The sequence below is a fragment of the Schistocerca gregaria genome, chromosome 3 (genome assembly GCF_023897955.1).
Source record: "Schistocerca gregaria isolate iqSchGreg1 chromosome 3, iqSchGreg1.2, whole genome shotgun sequence".
Classification (NCBI taxonomy): domain Eukaryota; kingdom Metazoa; phylum Arthropoda; class Insecta; order Orthoptera; family Acrididae; genus Schistocerca; species Schistocerca gregaria.
Window position 1 is genome coordinate 286,662,263 of NC_064922.1, and position 22,875 is coordinate 286,685,137.

At 36.7% G+C, this 22,875-nt stretch overlaps 1 protein-coding gene across 20 annotated transcripts in view; it reads left to right on the plus strand.

Annotated features, from left to right (window-relative positions):
- Window positions 1–22,875, plus strand: part of LOC126353762 (serine/threonine-protein kinase tousled-like 2) — a 538,693-nt gene that overhangs the window by 506,355 nt on the left and 9,463 nt on the right. For 11 of the 20 annotated variants that reach the window (XM_050002826.1, XM_050002821.1, XM_050002824.1 and 8 more), the window contains 11 exons: window positions 1,351–1,470; window positions 1,893–1,985; window positions 7,327–7,574; window positions 10,784–11,009; window positions 11,092–11,295; window positions 13,434–13,525; window positions 13,616–13,763; window positions 15,328–15,439; window positions 15,774–15,912; window positions 16,856–16,967; window positions 21,313–21,420. In XM_050002826.1, coding sequence (XP_049858783.1) covers window positions 1,351–1,470; window positions 1,893–1,985; window positions 7,327–7,574; window positions 10,784–11,009; window positions 11,092–11,295; window positions 13,434–13,525; window positions 13,616–13,763; window positions 15,328–15,439; window positions 15,774–15,912; window positions 16,856–16,967; window positions 21,313–21,420 — 1,602 coding nt within the window. Of the gene's footprint in view, window positions 1–1,335; window positions 1,471–1,892; window positions 1,986–7,326; window positions 7,575–10,783; window positions 11,010–11,091; window positions 11,296–13,433; window positions 13,526–13,615; window positions 13,764–15,327; window positions 15,440–15,773; window positions 15,913–16,855; window positions 16,968–21,312; window positions 21,421–22,875 lie in introns of all 20 variants that reach the window. The other 9 variants (XM_050002825.1, XM_050002820.1, XM_050002823.1 and 6 more) reach the window with 1 other exon arrangement.

The following is a 22,875-nucleotide window of genomic DNA, read 5'->3' on the forward strand; positions in this document are numbered from 1 at the left end:
GCCACCTTGCAGAACACTTCAGTTAAAACAAAGGATTTACGACAACTGGCAGGAGATGAAACCAAGAGGCCTGCTCATTGTTAATGATGATTGTAATTAACTACTATATAAAAATTTGATCTTGCCATAACAGTACATTCAAATTATGTAAGGCCTGTCTATTAACTGAAGAGTTCAAAGCAGCAGAACAGATATCTTCACATGCTATGTTAGACTTTGGAAAGTTTTTGAATAGTGATAGTTCAGTATGACGGAATGTAAAAAGAAAAGTTGATGTATACCAGAGGCTAATCTTTTAAGCACAAACAACCTAGTGAGAGTGTCAAAGAAATAGTGTGCATGACCAAATTTCCACAAAAAGCTAGCTCTTATAATGTAGCAATTCAGTTAATTTGAGACTCATAAGTTGGGCATGTAAGGTAACATAATGTCTAAGTAATCATAGTTGTTTGAGGACAGTAATCTGGAATGATGTCTTGGCTGGTGTAAATAATTGAGAGTTTGAATATACATTACACTCACAATTTTCAGTGCTCTATTGTTTTTACACCAGAATAATACTCTTGGTGTAAAACTCCATTGTACTCCCTCAGTTCTTCTCTTACTGTTTGCCACCTTCTTCCTCTTTTTCTTGTATTTACTTTGTTTTGGCATCATACTTAAGTTTTCAAGCTACCTTTGTCACAATTTTGTTGCACATTTTATTATAATTATGTTTGTGTTTTCCATCTTACTATGAAATCTCCAGCAGCTGAAGTTTTCTGTTTACTAACAAATGTTTGTATTACATTCATGAAATGAAATGGTAAACTACAACAAGATGGTGGGCATAAATTCATCATCTTTCTTCAGTTTCAGTGAAACATGAATGTTGGAATTTATTTATTTTTTCACGGGAGTCGAGTATTTTGATGTAATCATTTAGAGAAATAATCTTGTGAAGCGCAGAAGTTAGATACGTGCTGTGGTGCAATGTGTTTTGCTTGTGGTTTCCATAGGTAGTTGAAGAAATTGTATCACATTGATAAAAAAATATGCAAAAATGGGAGTGTAAAGGTGGAGACAGCCAACACTTTCAAGGTCCTTGAGTATTTTACAGAATGGTTTGGCTGTATTCCCATAATAATTAATCTGCTGCTGAAGATGCAAGCATAAACAGATTTCATTCTGTACATTATAGATGATCAGCATTTTAAAAATTATACATATACTTAAACCGCAGTCAGTTATTCCAAAATCGATATATTTTCCGTTTAAATTCCATTCATTAGATTATTTTAGTGTAACTTAATATTAAAACTTTATTCACTTCAGAGAGTTAATAAGAGTAAGTAGTCACTTTTGTTGCAGTACCCACCATCACCACAACCAATACTGCAGTCCCCACAGACACCAGTTCAGGGAGTACCACCAGAATACAGTATGATGCACCCTCCTAGGCCTCCACCTACGGTCAGCAAGCATGTTCAGGTAACTCAATAAATATGATTTAATTATTACTTATTGGACAAATATTAATAATTCTGGAATCAGCAGTTGCAATAATTTGAGCTTATGTACAGTGCATTATTGGTAAGTACTATATTTTGTAGAGAAGAACAAAAGTTTAACTAATTCAGACCACCCATTTCACCTAGTAGATTAGAGAACTTACTTGCAAAGGTGTATAGAGAGGTGGTGGAGTGAAACCCAAGGCAGTGAAGTTAATAGATTTTATGTGATTTTATATGAACAGTTGTTAGATTAATCATAGCATCAGTGACATGGTGAGAAACTAAGACTTAAATTTCTTGATAGCAACCTAAGGAATAGATGCTATCATGATTACTGCTTCAGACATTTGAGTGGCAAAAATGTTATATAAAGTTCTCTCTCTCTCTCTCTCTCTGCAGACTGAATTAACATGCCAAAGGATACAAGAGTTTGAGACACAGGCTTCGTCTGACCTCGAGTTGCGGAACAATAAAATAGATGAGCTGAACCGGGTATGTAAGAATATTAATGATATGTAGTAACTAATTTACATGGAGCAGGTTCATATGTTTTTGCACATTGTCACTGAACATCAATTACATTGCAAAAAAGACAAGACACAGTTTGCCTTGCAGAAACTTTTGTGCTATGAAACTTCCATACTGCAGAAAATTCACAAAGCCTGTCATAGTGTAGACTAATTCAGATGGGTTAATTTTCACTTCAGTTTCTGTGGAGTAAGTCTGCTTTACTTTGCTTTAAATGACTTTTGATTAGCTATTGATAATAAAGAAGTGAGAAATTTTTGTATGTGATATGAAACAGTAGCTGACACTTATAACGAGACAGCAATTGATAGAACTAAAAACTGCGAAACGTGGACTACATATTTTGTGTGTGTGTGTGTGTGTGTGTGTGTGTGTGTGTGTGTGTGTGTGTGTGTAGTAACGTAATGTAAATGTGAGCACTAGGTGTAAAACTGAACAATGATGCTCACATTTGGACTAGCTCTTTTTCTTTTATTTAAAAGTGAAATTTATGTAAATATAAGTCTTGTTCACTTAAGACAGTCTTAATACAAAGCTAACAGTTAAATGATTAGTAAGAGTAATGCGTGAAACACTATGAATTGATTGAAATGCTAGGTCAACTATGGGAATTGTGGTATGGAGTTGACACTGCTGGATTTATTTTCTGACTGAAGCTAGTCAGTTATCTAATAAGGGGAAAGAAAATTATCTGCCTGAGTTCACAAGGTAATGGCAGAGAGACGTGATAATTTTTAGGTGAACCTACCAACTACCATATCACAGTCATTTTTCTGTGCTTACTGGGGAGTAGGTACAGAACTGCTCAAGTTGTTAACAAGTCCAAAAAGCGTTACAACTGCCTTCATAGATGTAGCAAATCCAAAATTAATGTTTTTCTTGTACTTGCGGAGTTTCTCCAGTTTGATAAATTATTAGGCTTGTCAGTCTTAAATCTTCAAAGGAAAAATAGTCATTAACCTTAATGATTAGAATCTCCTTGTACACAGTTGGCTGTATTGTTGCAATTGATTACACAAGAGAAGCATGCCTCCTGCACCTTCATGGGCATGCTGTTGTCATACTGAGTCTTATCTGTTTGAGTGCTAATTTTCATTTACCGTATTCTCTCGAATGTAAGCTGCACCTGGAATTTGAGACTCGAAATTCCAAGGGGGAGAAAAGTTTTACGTCGCACATCCAAATCGAAACAAAGTTGGTCCACTGTAATACGATACACAATTTAGGTCGAATGAATGACTATACAGCTACAGTAGTTTGGTTCGAGTCTTAAGCTTAGCAGTTAAGCTTTACCATGTAGCCATTGCTATGCGTCAGGTGCTGCGTACATATTTATACGGGAACCATTGCTTTTTCACGTGCTTCGTCTGGTTTGAATTGATTGCTTATTTTTCTTTGATCTGGTAAGTGTCGTTCTGTTTGTTATAGATGTTTACGTCACTCTAAGTTGAAAATGCATTACTGTCTTGTCATGCATTGTTTGTCCCATTGTGATAGTGAGTATTTACGACCTGTCGCCACTCGCGGCATGGCTTGCTTTTGTGCACGCTACCGCCGCTTACAATAAAAACGAAGGAAGGAATTGTCTCGTTAGCAAAACAATGGCAAGAGACTGCTTCCTATTTGCTGTTACTTACACTGCTGCTTTCTTTGATAATGATCAACAAAAACCAAATAATTTACTGCGTATGATAGATGGTGTTCTGAACGAGAGTTTGGCTAAAATTTTTCTTCGGTTGAAAATCTTTGCAGACGCCTCTGTAGTACATTACATACTGCACAGAAATTAGTCATCTTAGATTTAAAAATCTTGTCAATTGTCGTGCTTCATTTCTGACTGTATCACTATTAGGCATAAGAACAATACGAATATAAACATGGCATGATATGTATATTATTCCGCGTTTGCTGTTGTCTTACTCTAGTTTCGTAGTTTGTTAGGCAGACACGATTTAAATGAGATAGCAGAAAACACGAAAGAATACATGGCAACATGTTTATATTCGTACGGTATTATTCTTACGATGAAAAGAATACTGCATGCGATTCACAATTCATAAAAGTTCTTATTAGCAACGATCTCTTGTCACAGGTAGGAAAAAATTCAGAACGTAGATTTGGCCATATTGACAAACATCCCAAACAATCTTGCCAGTCGGATTTTCGTAGTACATTGAAATGGGGCTACATTCGAAGATAAACAATTTGGAATTTGTATTTACTTCGTTGGATAATGTATGAAAATGCAGTGGTCGAAACTCGGGGTGGTGAAAAAAAAGCTCGCCTTCCACTTTGCAGAGGTTTTTTCGCCAGTATTTATATTTGACTGCAAAGCATGCCTGTGCGGCACTACATAATTTGACGGTAGAAGTTAGTTGTGGCGGCACCTACCATCATTTTTCAGAACTTCCGCCTACTTTGCACTCGATTCTAAGCCACAGGCGTGTTTTTGGATTACAAAAACCAGAAGAAAAAGTGCGGCTTAGATTCGAGTAAATACGGTACTTGTAAACACCAAATTTGCTGGTGTTGTGGGAGCTGTCGGCTGTGGAGTTATTCGTAGTGGAAGTTCTTAACAGTTGTGTGGTAAACACTCCACACTCCTGAGAACTGAAAGAACAGCAGAAGTGTCATCCATACATTTCAGAACATATGTGCGTATTTGCTCAAGAAAATATATTAAAAACAAAGATTCCAAGACTTACCAAGTGGGAAAACACCGGTAGACAGGCACAATAAAATAACACACAAACACTTGCACAAAATTACGAGCTTTCGCAATCGGCGGCTGCTTCGTCAGAAAAGAGGGAAGGAGAAGGAAAGATGAAAGGATGTGGGTTTTAAGGGAGAGGGTAAGGACCCATTCCAATCCCAGGAGCGGAAAGACTTACCTTAGGGGGAAATAAGGATAGGTATATACTCGCGCACGCCCCCCCACCGCCCCCCCACCTCCCGCCCCCCCCACATATATATATATATATATATATATATATATATATATATATATATATATATATATATATATATATATATACAGACACAAGCAGACATATTTAAAAGCAAAGAGTTTGGATAGAAATGTCAGTCGAGGCGGAAGTGCAGAGGCAAAGATGATGTTGAAAGACAGGTGAGGTATGAGTGGTGGCAACTTGAAATTTGAGGAGATTGAGGGCTGGTGGATAACGAGGAGAGAGGATATATTGAAGGGAAAGTTCCCACCTCCGGAGTTCGGATAGGTTGGTGTTGGTGGGAAGTATCCAGATAACCCGGACCGTGTAACACTGTGCCAAGATGTGCTGGCCGTGCACCAAGGCATGTTTAGCCACAGGGTGATCCTCACTACCAACAAACACTGTCTGCCTGTGTCCATTCATGCGAATGGACAGTTTGTTGCTGGTCATTCCCACATAGAAAGCGTCACAGTGTGGGCAGGTCAGTTGGTAAATCACGTGGGTGCTTTCACACGTGGCTCTGCCTTTGATCGTGTACACCTTCCGGGTTACAGGACTGGAGGAGGTGGTGGGAGGGTGCATAGGACAGGTTTTACACCGGGGTGGTTACAAGGGTAGGAGCCAGAGGGTAGGAAGGTGGTTTGGAGATTTCATAGGAATGAACCAAGAGGTTGGAAGGTTAGGTGGACGGCGGAAAGACACTCTTGGTGGAGTGGGGAGGATTTCAGCAAGAAAACGTGTACAAGCAGTATCTTGAATGCAGTCAGTAGTGCCTTGTTGCTTTGTCCTTTATATCATTTTCTTGCGAAGTGGCAAGTAACAATGAAAATTTTTTGTGCAGTAAATCTGATTTTTTATTGTTGAAATAATTTTTGTTAAAACATGTTTATCTGGTTACATTCTTATTTTAGAACTGTGTAGTTGTTTCAGTAAAATGTAAAAAAATTTTGCTTGTAGAGATACCATCTGTCTTGTAGGATATCAGCTGGGAAAAAAGAGACTGTCACTTTTTAATGTGCAACAAAAACGGGCAATCAGCATAAGAAGTCAAAAGGCATGAGGCACAAAATCAGTTTACTCACTAAGAGTGAGTTCAACCAGAACACATTGTAACTTCCAATGTTAGCAACGCTGCCAGGGTCCTTCGTCTCTGTACGTGCACAATGTGCAGCATATTGAGAAATTTATAGAGGTACAAAAGCACACACTTAGAGTAGTAGACTTTAACGAGAAAGATGTTGTATAAAATGGGCTCTAGATTCGTCTGTTCAATTACTGCACACAAAAAATGCAGCAGTTCCCCTTCAGATACTTAAGTGTTGTTACATCATACTTGTGCTTTTTCATGCAGTATTCGTTGTCGATTAAACAAAAGACACACATTGTCCAGTATGCAAATATATCCATTTGATGTGGACTCTCCTTAGCTGGAGTAGAATTGTCTACAGGGAAGAGTTTGGCTTCAAATTTAGCCCCAATGGCCAGCAAAGATATATCTGGAGACGACCTAGACAGTGGTGGAATACCAACTTGACAGTTGCCTGTCATGGCCCGACACCCAGGAGTGCTGGTCTGGGGTGCCGTTTCATTTCTTAGCAATCCCTTTGGTTGTCATCCATGGCACCCTTACATCACAGTGGTATATTGATGATATTCTATGCCCTGTTTTGTTGCTTTTCATTTCAAACTATCCTGAGCTTACATTTTAGCAAGATTAATACTTGTCCGCACTCAGCAAAATTTTTATTGCTGTTTTTGTGATGACCAAACCCTATCTTGGCCAGATAGGTCTTCGGATATGTACCCAATTGACAATGTTTGGAGTGTTATGGGCAGGGCATTCCAACCAGTTCAGGATTGTGGTGATCTAATCAGCCAGTTGGAGAGAATTTGGCACATTATACATCAAGAGTACACCCAACATTTGTCAGTGCGAAGCAAAGTGCTTGCATAACAGCTAGAAGTGGACCAATGCATTATTGATTTGCTCAATTTGCATAGCTCTTTCTCTTGAATAAGTCATCCAGTTTTTCTGAAATTTTAATCGTTTGTTTGTGTACATCACATGTACCAATTTCTGTCCCGTTCCAGTTATTTGTTAGTGGTGTTTTTTAATTATTATTATAGATTATATTTTGGTATTGACTGATTAGCTGAAAATGAAGTTTTACTTTCTAAAGGGCACAGTGGTGTGGAGGAAAGTGAAGTCACGTGGTGTTCAGAGTCTAAGTACAAAAAAACTTCGCTCTCGTAAAAATTTGTACTGTTACTTTAAAAGTTCTGTAAATTTTAAGTTATAGCAATTGGAAAAAAAGTGGTAACGTATCGTCTATGGATAGCCTTTGTTTTTACAGTCAATGGAGGAGATGAGGCACCAAATAGCTCATCAACAGAAACAAATGGAGCAGCATAAATCTCACATAAATAAATGTATAGACGTTGTGAAGAAGTTACTAAAGGAGAAATCAAATATTGAGAAGAAGGAAGCACGGCAGAAATGTATGCAAAACAGATTGCGTTTGGGTCAGTTTGTTACTCAGAGGGTAGGGGCAACTTTCCAAGAGAACTGGACAGATGGATATGCTTTCCAGGAGCTTGCCAGGTATGTGACCTGCTGCACTAAACATTTTCATTTTGTTTTGTATTACTGTAGTGTATTAGCCATAGGTATTAGTATGGTATACATATATAAAAACTATACTCCAATGAAAACTGTGCTAATTGTGTTTGTAGCAACAAGACTCCTTGTACCTTAAGGCTGTAGGAACCTAACAATAACAAGAGAATAGGTGACAATTTCAAACTTCAGAGTGTAAGGAGGTAGAATAACATTGAGATACATGAAATTTGGAAAAGTAGAAGAAAATTGATTTATCAGCAATTTTAGTTGGTTGAGTGCAGTTCATCGTAAGTAATTTGTGTGTGAATTTGTTACAAATTAGGCTTTATTCATTACATAATTCCATTAAAAGGGATCAAATAAGAAATTTCAGCATATATGGGAAGAATTAGAGATAAAAGTACTCAGCAACTTTGATCGTAGATGAATTGTTGTTAGTAGATTCAATGGTTTTCTACTAAAGATGGTTGGGCGAGCATTGCAATTTAATTTATAGCGATATGATTGTTGAGAATGTGGCTAGACCCCAGTAGTGACAGTACACGCAAACCAAACTTGGAAAGCATTTTCAGTGGTCAGTGTAATATTGTTTTTCCTTATAGTTTTGTTTGCTGTTCATTATCATAGCAAACAAAATTGTTAGAGAAGAAAAAGCATATTGTAACAGTGACCACTGAGGATGCTTTAGAACAAAGTGAAACATGTCTGGTCTTAATAAGACTCATTACTGTTGCAAAATATGGAAATTAGCCTATAAATCTTACGAGAAATTAGTGCCAAGTGTTAGGTGCTTGGCTTTCCCTGAAAGATAGGATATTTTAAATTTAAGTGTATACAATGCATTTTAAATAAGTTATGTATTTTGACAGTTCGGTACAGGGCAGGTGACCAGAAGTGTAGCTGCCAGTGTCTGCTCATTCAGTTGATTTTAAAGAAACTATTAAGTAATACGTGATCCCCACATATCTTATAGTTCCGTTTGTCAGCTTCATGATTTGCCTATGATTTCATTAATGGTCACTGTTGTCATTTTAATATACGTAAACTACTGCAAGATATTCTTAAGATTTGCAGTGAAAAATAGGGATTGTTACGAATTTTCATTTGGCATGGTCACATGTTGTTGCATATGAAATCTGAAGGATATCATTAGGTCTCTAATCTTGAGAAAATGAAATGTATATAAAGTACTGTCACAAATGCTTATGCCAGTGATAAAGCTAGAATGAAATATTCATAAATCACTTGTGTCTCATAAGTGCTTCAGATAATGAAACAAGATTTTGAAAACTGATAGCACACAAAGAGAAGAGTATTTTGCCATATGATTAATACACGAAACTTCCATATCTGGCATGATATTCTAGTAACTACAGATTTTTTTTCCATCGAAATTGTGCAATTTTTAACGGGCTAAGTTAGCTGGTGAAATGAGAATTACTGTAGGTTTTGCAACAATATAGAAGTGAAGTTACTCATTTGCTTTTGTACTGAGAATGGGCTATTCATAAAATATTGACACATCTTGTCCCCAGTTACTGAGTGAATAATACAAGTTTTTAGGGTTGTTGTAATGTTAACTGCATTAGAATGTTAGTGAATGAATATTTGTATATTCCCATGTTTTGCCTAAACAAGCAGACTATAACATGGGAACAAGAGAATTTAACAACTACCCAAAACTTGCCACAGTCCTTCGTGAACTTATGTTTCCACAACTACGTTACTAATATGACTGACAACTCAAAAATGGTTGTGTGGTGTCAGATTTGCAGTAGCTTGTTTGCCAGCATTTCAGCCTTTCTTACCATAAACTTCCTGTTTTTTGCCACATTACTTTTACCTGAGCCCGAACACTTTCAAATATATTAAAATAGGCATGACACAGCGGAAACCACATTAAACTGTCCTTCAGTAATAGCTAGTTTGTTGACCTGGTAACATGCGGTTCTCAGCTTATATGGCACTAAAAGTTCTAATAGCTCTGCTTCACACATGCTAGGTTCACCTTTACCCAATGTAACATAACATTTCTTTCTACCCAGACCAAAATATCCACTTCCCTCCATGGCATTGTTGCTTTATCAATCACAACACAGCTGCATGGCATGTTGTCCATTACTATTGTCCTATTGTCAAGTTCAAATAAAAATTTTGCTGCAGAACATTATCTTCACAGCTGGTGTGTGTTTGTGTGTGTGTTCTTGGATGATGACTGTTGTTAATTTTGTGTTCCGGTGTAGTGCACTGTTATTAATAAAAATCAACTCAAAAGACTGGTTCACAATACCTGATGACAGCAGAACATTCAATGCCAAAAAATACCATCTTGCAATGAGACCTGACAAACATCAATGCATCTAATGGATGACACCATGTGGTAGTGTATATCTACGGCATGGCAACAAAGATACTTTACAGATTGAACATCTGGTGGTATAGTAGGGGAAACCTGGCCCACTATGGCTGTTGCCTGGACAGTAAGTAGTGTCCTGTTGCCTCTGTGGAGCCAAACGTGGAATGTCATAACCAATTTTACACACACTATAGTTTATGTGATACAGTATAGGATACTCTTGGAAATGTAAAAGAAATGAAATGTACAAATGAATGTTGCACAACCAAATTGTAAATTAGAAATAGTGAAGGTTTGGTTAATTTTTCTTTTAATGTGTGTGTTTTTCTCAAAAGTGTAGCTTGGCTGAATGGAAATAGAGATTCCTCGAGTAACTTAAAAACCATTGCGACATGCAAACTCAGTTTTTCTTGGATTTAATTGGATGTTATCTCAAATGTACACTATGTGATCAGAAGTATCCGTACACCCCAAAAACACGTTTTTCATATTAAGTGGATTGTACTGCCAGGTACTCCATATCAGCGACCTCCGTAGTCATTAGACACCATATTGAATTCCAGCATGAATGAGGCGTCCCACGAACTTCTAAGTTATTCTCAGCCATATGTTTGGATACTTTTGATCACATAGTGTAGCAACCTGCAGTGCATTCAGATAGCTGTATGTTTAGTATGTACTAAGTTGAATTACTATCCTGGACACCTTTAGCATTCAAAGAAAAATGTGAAAGTTTTGGAAATTGCAGTCCTTGGGAGAGTCTGCTATTTACTGTAACTATGAGTTTCTGATAATTCTTATTTTGTCTAGTAATCAATAATTTGTATGTAAATAGGCGACAAGAAGAAATTACTGCAGAAAGAGAAGAAATAGATAGGCAAAAGAAAATGCTCTTAAAAAGGAGGCCATCAAATAATGAAACGGGTCGGAAACGTAATAGTGGTCAAGCAAGTCAAGGAGCAGCTATCCTGCACAATGGTACGGATGCCACGTTCCTGAAGCCTGATGCTGTTCCAGGCCTCTCTTGGCAAGAATACTATGAGTCTGATGAAATTCTTAAGGTGAGTATTCACTGACTCTCTCCACTCACTCTCTCACCTCTCCCAGTATTACATGATGAATGACATAAATACATTTGTTTAGTTGCGGCAAAGTGCGCTGAAAAAAGAAGACTCAGATCTGCAGCTAGAAATGGAGAAACTGGAACGGGAACGAAACCTTCATATTCGCGAATTGAAAAGAATTCACAATGAAGACCAGTCTCGTTTCAATAACCATCCTGTGCTGAATGAAAGGTACCTCTTGTTAATGCTGTTGGGTAAAGGTGGATTCAGTGAAGTTCATAAGGTAAGACGTTTGAAAGTATCCATGTATATAACTTTTTATTCAGACCCTTTCCAGCGATGAAAAGTCAAATTTTTTCTCTGTCTTTTAATAAAGAAAAATACAATAATTTGTCTGAAAATATGTAATTTGAGCAGATTTGTGGTGATCACTATAAAAATATGTACTTCAATAAAATAGAAAGAAACTTCCACATGGGAAAAATATATTAAAAACAAAGATTCCAAGACTTACCAAGCTGGAAAGTGCCAGTAGATAGGCACAATAAAACACACACACACACACACACACACACACACACACACACACACACACACACCACACACAAATTGTGCCTATCTACCGGCGCTTTTCCGCTTGGTAAGTCTTGGAATCTTTGTTTTTAATATAAAATATGTACTTAATTAGTTTCCATATTCTTAGCTAACTTTTCTATTTTTTATAATTCTACATAAGTCAAAATGTCTGTTTACAGTGTGCTAACAGTAATTAATCATAAGTGGTAAGCTAATTGTTTTCCAAACCAATTAATAGTGTAAATTAGAATGCTCCATTTAATAGGGCTTTCTAGGTGTGTTGACACCTTTGAATTAGTTGAATGTCTGAAAAATAATAAATTAGTTTGCTGTGATATGTAATACTTCAAAATAAAAACTATGCTATTATGGACAAATTAACTGATGGTGTAAATGTTGGGTACATAATTCAGTAGAAAAATATCATGCAAATTCTGCTGCAGAATCCTTGTGTTGAGGTAACCAAAAGCTGTTATGGCTATTTCATGGATATTAAAAGAAAATACAGGATGGGCCAAATAAAAGTGGCTCAGAAAAATTTATAAAAATGATAAAGAATTTGATCCTTACTACCCACAATAAAACAGCACATACCCAGTGTCTTATTTTACAGTCAGTGTAAAAAAAGTGTAGGGACTTTTTGCTCAAGAGCTTAAAACATTGTACTTTCAAAACTTCCAGCTAAATCTATTGCAACACTTAGTGACAAAAATGGCTGAAACAGGCTGCATAGTGAGTAAAATGATCCAGAGTTCTAACACCAAAAAAAATGTGGCTTGAGTGAAGGAAATCTTGGAACAGTCCGACAAAATTTCAGTGCTGTTTATCTGTGCAAGTGAGAATTCAGAGATTGCCTGCACTTGCATGTTAAATATTTAGTGTTGCACATTTAGTGTCCCGAGGAACTTCCACATGTTTCAAAGTTACGGAGCACAGTAGAAACAACTTCTGGGTCCTCAATTCTTCGTTTCTTCATGATACGCGAGTTCACCCACTCCAAGGGCATGTGAACTCACAGAATGTGCACCAGTATCCTTCAAAAATTTGCATTGGTTCTTTGAAAAGTTGTTCCATAATCACAAGTGATATTCAGTGCACAATCTCAAGTGTCTGCATTGTACCACAGTTCTTTCACCAAACTGTTAATTCCAAGTATTAAATCCAGAAATTAGTTACTCCATATGGGTATCAGCTCACTGAAGATGGATGGCTCTACAGAGGCAGTGCAGTCTTCGAGCCACCTCCATTGTCTCCTCCTCCCATGACTTTTACCTAGGGAACAAATTGAATGGTCAGGAGTATTCAAATAATCCTCAGAAACTGGAATGACTAAAAAGCAGTGTTATAGTTCCTGTTGCTGCTGTTCCTCAAACTGTTAAATGTGTCCAACAATAAATAGAGCAGAGTGCAGCATTGATGTCAGTAGTGGCCATATTCTGTGATCTTCTTTGGGAAAAGTCAGTTCTGTGCCAGCCTTACTGTAAATATTTTCTGGATCAGTTCTATTCTGCCTGCACTGAAGTTGCAGAATTTGTGTATGAATTATGAAGTGGCAGATAAAATTTGCCTGATAAGTTTAAATGACTTGCACTGCCTTTTAAAAGGCAGTGATTAAGTTTCATGCATCTGACTTACAGGTCATATAACAGTTCGAAATATAGTTCAAGAATTGTATGTACTACCTGTTGTAGAGCAAATTTCAATAAAATGCTACGCTAATCTTAAAGAATATTGATAGCACTATTATAGTACCAAACTACTTTGGTTTTGTCATTTTTCCACATGCTGTTTTAAGTTTCGTGGAAGTGTGACCACTGACACACATTTTTTTAATCATTCCAACAGGCCTTTGACTTGAAAGAGCAGAGGTACGTAGCATGCAAGGTACACCAATTAAATAAAGACTGGAAGGAAGATAAGAAAGCTAATTACATCAAGTAAGTGTGAAATGTATTTAACTGGTGAACTTTGTTAGTTGTCAGTAGGCATTGAAAACATAATTCTGCAATTAGAATTTCTTTTTACAGACATGCATTGAGGGAATACAACATTCATAAAGCGCTCGATCATCCTAGGGTTGTTAAGTTGTATGATGTATTTGAAATAGATGCCAATTCGTTTTGTACTGTTCTTGAATACTGTGATGGCCATGACCTGGATTTTTATTTGAAACAGGTGAGTTCATGCAAGTAGTAGCTAGCACATGGTACAATCTACATGTGTATAAACCACTGAAATAAAATTCAAATGGTTGAAAATTAGAAAATATAATTTCTGTTGCTTGTCAGGCAAATGAAATCAATAAGGAAATTGCGTTTCAGATTGTAAGAAGGATTTTGTGTGACACACACACGTACACGCACACTTCTGTGGCTACAGAAACACAATCTTATTTTGAAGAATTCCAGTGGGTAGGGTGTACCAAATTAGCAATGCCTTCATTCAAATAGGCCAGAGATTTCTCTACACCAAACAATTGTGTGACAATTGACTCGTTAAGTGCCAGTGCAAGGGATGTGAGAAGCTATGAACTAACCACTACAACACTCTAAACCTCTGTTTAAATATTGACAGTTTTGTGAAACGTAGGAAGAAATAGTATTAAATTCTGTCACCTTACAAACTTTGGTTTGAATAGGTTTGCAATAACAATTCTTGTAAATGTATTGTTACAATATATACATACATTTATGCTGCTTTTTAAGTAAATGTAACATTCAGATGGGAAAATCTTGCCCTCTTAAAACCATTGTTTGATTTTGAACCAAAGTCAGTATTTAATTTCATTATGAGAAACTTTAATTATTCTCAAGTGAGTTGCAAGTCAGAAATTCTGTCATCGTTCATAAGCTGTATTAGAAAACTGAGGGTAAAAATCACTAACTTCAAACCAAGATGGTATCATTCCGGTGAAACAATAAAGAAAATTAATACAGTATTAAATGTCTAACAAACAAAATATGTCTGCTTGTGTCTGCTTGTGTCTGTGTATGTGCGGATGGATATGTGTGTGTGTGTGTGCGAGTGTATACCTGTCCTTTTTTTTTCCCCTAAGGGAAGTCTTTCCGCTCCCGGGATTGGAATGACTCCTTACCCTCTCCCTTAAAACCCACACCCTTTCATTTTTCCCTCTCCTTCCTTCCTTCCTGACGAAGCAACTGCCAGTTGCGAAAGCTTGTAATTCTGTGTGTGTGTTTGTGTGTTTTGTTCATGTGCCTGTCTGCCGGCGCTTTCCCGCTTGGTAAGTCTTGGAATCTTTATTTTTAATAAACAAAATAATTCGAATCAAACCGATTGCAGCTGTTATCACAAGAATAAGTTACTGTGGAAAGATGTATTGTGGAGATTGTACCAACAGAAGTCACTAGATTGCAGGGAGAGCTGACCCCTGTAGGGTGGTGATTATGATGATTAAAAATAGTGATACCACAGGCAACAGGAAGCAAAAAAGGCAATGAGGATAAAAATTAATATTAATCATTTCCTTTTGTTTATTTTATATCTATAAATAAGTTTGGAAGAGATGCATTGTTAACTACTAAGGCAAAGACCTTACATCCATAAAAGTTAGTAATTTTGGTTAGTCAAAATATGTTTTTCATTTACTTATTCTAAAGCATCATATGTGCTTGTGTAGTTTGCACTGTATGTAGAAGGCAGTGCATATTTTTAATCAGATTTGCTATGCTGCCATGTAGAATTAAGTACACAAACTTAATAACTTTTTGAATTTTTCCAGCATAAAACAATTCCAGAAAGAGAAGCTCGCTCCATTGTGATGCAGGTTGTCTCTGCTCTGAAATACCTCAATGAGATAAAGCCCCCTGTTATTCATTATGACCTGAAACCTGGTAAGTATTTTGTGTGCTCTCTCTCTCTCTCTCTCTCTCTCTCTCTCTCTCTCTCTCTCTCTCTCTCTCTGTGTGTGTGTGTGTGTGTGTGTGTGTGTGTGTGTGTGTGTGTGTGTGTGTGTGTGTGTGTGTGTGTGTGTGTGTGTTTCTTCTTGGATTGGAATTTTTGGGAAGTAATTTATGATTCAGTAGGACTTCTTCCCAGAGGTTTCCTATTGGAAAAAAATAGTGTTTCTTTTCTATTGTCACATGATTAACTTTATAGGATATCCTCAAGAAATAATGTTATTGAACACTGTATTAAGAGTAAATTAACATATTTATTCTGTTACAGGGAATATCTTACTTACTGAAGGCAATGTCTGTGGAGAAATCAAAATTACAGACTTTGGTTTGAGTAAAGTAATGGATGAAGAAAATTATAATCCTGATCATGGTATGGATTTGACATCACAAGGAGCTGGCACTTACTGGTAAATTTTAACAGTTCGTCACTTTTTGAATGTTCTCATGGAAGTATGAAAGAGCTATAGCTGCTATACAAGGAGTTAAGTTACTATCACACAGATTAAAATCCTCAGTGTGTTCTTTGTCTCCTTTCACTTGGCAATTATGTGACTACAAATACATCAGTTTTGTGGAATGCCATTGCATTTATCAGAAATTAGTTCTATATAAAAAGTATAAAATTGTTGTTTGTTTGAATAATTTTGTTAGTTTTTGAATTAATCTTTGTTACCAACAAAGCTACAAAAATCCACAAACAAAATTGCATCATGTGGTTGGTTATGACAAATATCCAAAGCAGCAGAGCGAAGCCTCCTTTAATGATTGTCCTCCATGCCCTTATAGTACCCTTCAGCATTTTATGTGCCTTGAAAATATTGTAGTCAGTCACTTGAAATATTGACCAAAGTTATAGAATGAAGTACATAGGTGTATGAGTAGAATATGCATTAGCTAAACGAACAATCCCTCCTGCTCTTCCATTCCTAGCAATGAAGCTGTAAGTTTGCTGCTCTTGCGTACAATATAATATCAAAATAATGAGTGCTGTTAGCTTCTTTGATGAACATATCTATTTGACAGTGTACAAAGATGTTTCTGTTTTTTGTAATGTAAGAGTTGCTATGATCAGTGGTAGTTGACAGTACCTGTTCTGAGAAGGAATGATTCTGGAAAGTCCTTAGTGGAATTCTTACAATGAAAAGTGAACCAATAACACACAGTTCATTATCTAAATCACCAGCTCATCAGTAGGACCCTATTTTAAATTGCATCTGCCAAGATTTGTGTTAAATGCGAACAGTGGCTAGCATTACCAATCAAATTTTCATTACCTTTAAGTAATTGTATTTTCATTTTCCATGCTTCACATTGATGAAATTACATTGGACGTTTGTGCTCTTGTTGCAGGTATCTGCCTCCAGAGTGTTTTGTAGTAGGAAAGAACCCCCCAAAAATATCTTCGAAGGTTGATGTGTGGAGTGTGGGAGTAATATTTTATCAGTGTCTTTATGGAAAAAAGGTACCGTATTTTAATCTTCATGTTATATCCATAGTGTATATTTTTTAGAAATATAAAATACCTTTAAATTTCAGCCTGTCATGCTGCCATGAAGTGAGCATTAGAAAATCCTGAATTTTGTTACTTAATTTTAAGCAGTGTAAATAGATGTACAGTTAAGTGTAACATTACTTAATGAGTGGGTTACTTCTGTGGTGTCTTCCAGTACTGATACAGCACTGTTGATTACAGAAAACCCATTAACATATCCCTTTTTAAAGAATCCACCCATTTAATGAATATTTTCATGTCCTGGCAAAACTGACATAGGAAACTTCTTTTAATAAACCTGCCCTTTGAGCTTTTTCTAAGAATACAGGAGTAATATGGAAATTAAATTAGTGTTTTGCAAACAGAAATTTGCAGTAGTTCCTTTTTAGTGTTTTTATTAATTGGGCTCCAAGCTAAGCTATAGCACTACATGAAAAAACAGTATACCGTATTTACTCGAATCTAAGCTGCACCTGAAAAAGAAGACTCGAAATCAAGGAAAAAATTTTTTCCCGAATCTAAGCCGCACCTGAAATTTGAGACTCGAAATTCAAGGGGAGTCAAAAGTTTTAGGCCGCACCTCCAAATCGAAACAAAGTTGGTCCATTGTAATATGAGACACAATTTAGGTTGAATGAATGACGTTACAGGTACAGTAGTTTGGTTCCAGACGTAAGCTTAGCTGTTAATCTTTACCAGGTAGCCATTGCTATGTGTCAGGCACTCCGTCCGTATTTATACGGGTACCCTTCCTTTTTCACGTGCTTCGTCTGATTTGAATTGATTGCTTATTTTTCTTTGATCTGATAAGTGCCGTTCTCTTTGTTATAGGTGTTTACGTCACTCTAATCTTAAGATGCATTACTGTACTGTCATGCATTGTTTGTCGCATTCTGATAATGAGTGTTTACTGCCTGTCGCTTGCTTTTGTGCGTACTACCGCTGCTTTTTTTTGGATAATGATCAACAGGAACCAAATAATAGACTGCGTATGATAGATGATGTTCTGAACAAGAGTTTACCGAAAATTTTTCTCCATTTGAAAATCTTTGCAGACGCCTCTTTCATACATTACATTCTGCACATAAATTAGTCATCTTTGATTTAAAAATCTAGTCAATTGCCATGTTTCATTTCTGACTGTATCACTGTTATGCATAAGAATAATACGAATATGATATGTATATTCTTCCGCGTTTGCTGTTGTCTCACTCCAGTTTCGTAGTTTATTAGGCAGACAGAATTTAAATGAGATAGCAGCAAACAAGAAAGAATACGTGGCAAAATGTTTATATTCGTATTATTCTTATAGTGAAGAGAATACTGCATGTGATTCACAATTCATAAAAGTTCCTATTAGCAACCATCTCTTCTCACAGGTAGGAATAAATTCAGAACGTAGAGTTGGCCATATTGACAAACATCCCTAACAGTCGTGCCAGTTGGATTTTTGTAGTACATTGAAACGCTGCAACATTTGAAGATGAACAATACGGAATTTGTATTTACTTCGATGGATAATGTATGAAAATGCAGTGGTCGAAACTCGGGGCGGAGGAAAAAGGCTAGTCTTCCACCTTCTCTCTCTCTCTCTCTCTCTCTCTCTCTCTCTCTCTCTCTCTCTCTCTCTCTCTCCCCTTCTTTTTTTTATGACGCAGAGGTTTTGGCGCCAGTATTTACCTTTGTGCCTGCAAAGCATGCCTGTGTAGCGCTACATATATTAGACGGCAGAAGTTAGTTGTGGCGGCACCTACCAACATTTTTCAGAACTTCCGTTTACTTTGCACTCGATTCTAAGCCGCAGGTGGTTTTTTGGATTACAAAAACCGGAAAAAAGTGCAGCTTAGATTAGAGTAAACCAGGTAGATGGTTGAGAAATTAAGTTTGGGCTTAAAATAAGACAAGTGGTTCTTTAAGACTTTGGGTAGCGTTTTCAGAAAACCTTCGAAGTTTTCATGCTGAACTCTACATCAGGTCCAGCACAATGATGGCTTTGTAATTACAGAACATGTATTTGGCCAAAAAATTTCAAATTGTAATATAAAGCTACTTCTTCCATGTGCAACAGCTAAACCCAGTTTGAGGGAAAAATATCCTAGTCCTTACAGATTTTGTAAAAAGAAGTTTTGTATTATTTCATCTTAATTAGTAGTACGACAGTATTAATGACTTAAATTCTTCGTGTCTTCTGAGACTGCCATTTGCAACTCCTACTGTATATTTGTCTAATTTGTTTGTGGTGCCAGATGTTTTATATTGGTTATTAACATTATGTAAATTATAAAAATCTTTTACCAAATTGAATATTGTGCTGTTTCTGCAGCAAATGAATGGAAAGAGCATGAAATGGACAATTCAGTTTTACAGAGCATGGGTTTAGCTCCATTGTTTCCGTATAATTCAGATATGTTTCAATATAGCAAAGTAATGTTTCATTCTGTAATGATGTAAATGAAACGCATTAGGATGAGCAAATAAAGTATCTTTGGTAAATACATTGCCTTACAAGAGAGTTAAAGCATCCCCAAAACAAGGTAACTTAGTACATTTGCACACCTGAGGAAGGTAACTAAATGATTATAGAGTTGCAATTCTGTGACAGAATGGACTTTAGTCCATTAGTGTTGTTGGTTTAAGTGATACATGGCTGGGGTGTGAATCGTGTCAGATGTTGAGTGAGCACTGTGAAGCATGTACAGATGCCCTGTACTTCAGTGAGATAGCATTATACGTGACTGACAGAGTTTGAAAGGGGCCTAACTGTGAGTCTGAGATTAGTCAGCTGATCAAATTGTGCAATATTTAGACTTATCAGGCTTTCAGATGTGATGCTGGCTCAATGTTGGGCTGCATGGGAATGTGAGGGCTGGCACACTTGTTGTCTAGGTTACAGTTGACCACCACAATTTAGGATCACCATATTGTGCACCATGCACATTATAACCCTTCCACATAAGCACCTGCCATCTGAGAACAAGTAATGGGCTCCTTACAACTTTTGTCATTGCACACCATTGGTCAGAGACTAGCAGCATCTAGGTTTGGGGATTATTGTCCCATGCATAGGCTGCATTAAAATAGGTTTATGCATTACCCTGGTTAACCATCGTCAGTGAGAATGTCGGTTATCTTCAAGGAGCTCCCATTTTTCCAATGTTTTGGAGAAACACAGCAGTGTTTTTCCTGGTGACATGGAATAGGGACTCACTGGATATTACAGATCTCAGCTGGCAGTGATTGAGGGAAATACGGTGGCACAATGGTACATCACACACATGCATGTCCACATGTTTCATGTTACGGGACAGTATTCTGTGACTGTTTTTTCAACCGGACAACGCTCATATACACAGCTTGTGTTCGTAATAATATGATGTTGAGATATTTTCTTGGCCAGTAAGATCGACAGGTCTGTACCAGATAGAACATGTATGGGATCTGCTCGGATGTCAACTCCTCCCCAGTGCTAGTATTCAACTAGTCTAGGATTGGCTCCAGCCATTGTGGGGCCCTTCTTATCTCAGGAGAGGCACTTGTTTAGACACAATTCCCAATTGAATCAGTGCGTGCACCAAGGTCAGGTGGGATGCAGTGTCTTACTGATAAATGAGGGCTTACTGTAAAGTTCTTTGTGAATCTGACTTGACTGTGTAATCACTGAAATAACTGCACGTACTTTTACAAATCATCAATTTCTTAGTTTCCTCCTCCAGAAACCTTCTCATTGCGTGCCATATTGTGAGACAGAGATATGATTAGTGAATTCTTCAGACCTTTTTCATCCTCTTCTCAAGTAAAATATGGTTTAAGGTAGTTGTATTCAATATTACAATATTGGAGAAGGAAACTTGCTACTCACGATATAGTGGAGATGCTGAGTTGAAGATGGGCTTAACAGAGATTTTCACACTTACAGCTTTTGGCCAATATATTCAATATTGTGTAGCACTCTGTGAAAATTCCATAGTAGTTTCATTAGTATCACACAGTAAGTCCAATGAGCCAAAATTTGCTAAATATCTTGAGTCTTTCATTTTGCAGCTGAAGTGAGTTTTCAGAACACCGAGGTATTTGTAGGCTATAGGAAGGAATACACTTTTCAACTGTCCTGTTTGAAAATAAAATAAGTGTTAGATGAAGTTGATATGTAGGCATTTAATGAAAGATGTTGTAGTAACTAAGATTTGAGAGAGAGAGAGAGAGAGAGAGAGAGAGAGAGAGAGAGAGAGAGAGAGAGAATTATTTATGAAAGATGTGACATTTCAATTCTTGTTAATTGGTCATAGTGTTTATTATATTATTACTATTTTTATAGCCATTTGGACACAACCAGTCACAAGCTACAATCCTAGAGGAGAATACAATACTGAAAGCAACTGAAGTTCAGTTTGCAAATAAACCAACAGTTACAAATGAAGCCAAGGTATGAATATTTTACTTTTGACCCAAACTTTCTGATGCTGTCAAATATTTTTATTGTAGTCGTTATGTCAATTGCACTAGAAAAAAATGTTGCGTGTCTTACCTTAAATATCATTATTATAAAAATTCCTGGGCTAATTTACAGGCCCTACAACTAATTTTTTCAAATATCTTGAATGATTTCTGTCCCAAAAGTTCCTTTACACATAGGTCTTTAATGTTACTCTCTAATGTTAGTATATGAAAGGTTACATGAAGTCAACTGTTCTGAACTTGTGAAGGTTCATGTTTTGTTCGAAGTGCAAATACCTTAATTTGTTCCTTCACGTTGGTGAACAGATTCTTATGCTTATGAAGCGATTCTAAATAGATGCTGCATAAGCAATTTTGACAAGTTCATTTTACAAATGTGTTAAAGATAGCACTAGATCATGGACAGATTTGTGAGATTTCCAGAGGTGGGAAAGGAAGTGAATCACTGTTCAATAGGTGTGTGAAAATTAAATTAAAGAAATCGATAAAATAGAGGTAAGCTAGATTACTTAACACAAGTGATTGAATCATTTCAAAGGGTTCATTTGGTGGCTGGAGAAAAAAAAAACACATTGATGATTGTTCGACTAAAGTTACAGAATTTTTTAACTATTCTGCAACAAGCAGATAGAGTATACTTCCAATTATTTGGGGGTAATGTGGGGGACAAGATACATGAATAATTGAAAAACATTAGTTATACTTTCAAATACGTGTTCTTGTTCCAGGAGTTTATCAGAGTTCTGTGCACTGGTGCTGTAGGCTCGTTCATTTGTTAAACGGTTTGTGATGTTAGTCTACTTCTGAAAGGAGTTGGCATTTTTTTGTGCAGCATTTAGAATTTTTCTTGCAGCAATGTCATTGCACTGTAACATCCTCTTGCCCATACAATCTACAGGAGCAGCAACACACTGCAGTACAGTGACTGACAAGGTCACTGTCTTGATCCCCACTTTCACATTCACTATCCTCTTTGTTTTGTTGTAAAGCAGCAGTCACAATTTTGGTGTCAAGTGTTGGAAACCGGGTTCATATGTGTCGATCTTCAGTTACTGTCAAGTTTTCTTCATTGACATCTCCAAAACCATTTAAACCTGCTGCCATATTTATTATGTATTCAGTTTTTATTTCTCCGTCACTGAAGCTGTGAAAATTAATTTCTTCTCTACCCGGAAGAATTTTTATCCATGATAGAACTAGTGAAAGTGGTCTGTCTTCCTACCAGGCATCAGAAATCCCATGTGTGGCATCTAGAATTTTCTTCTTCCAGAATGCATTAAATTATCATTATGAACAAACATTCTCAGTAGACCATCCCAGTAGCACTGTTTTACTGATGCAATTGCACCTTGATCCATTGGCTGTACAATGACAGACACAGTAGAAGGTAAAATTTACTTATGATGAGACCATCATCAGATAC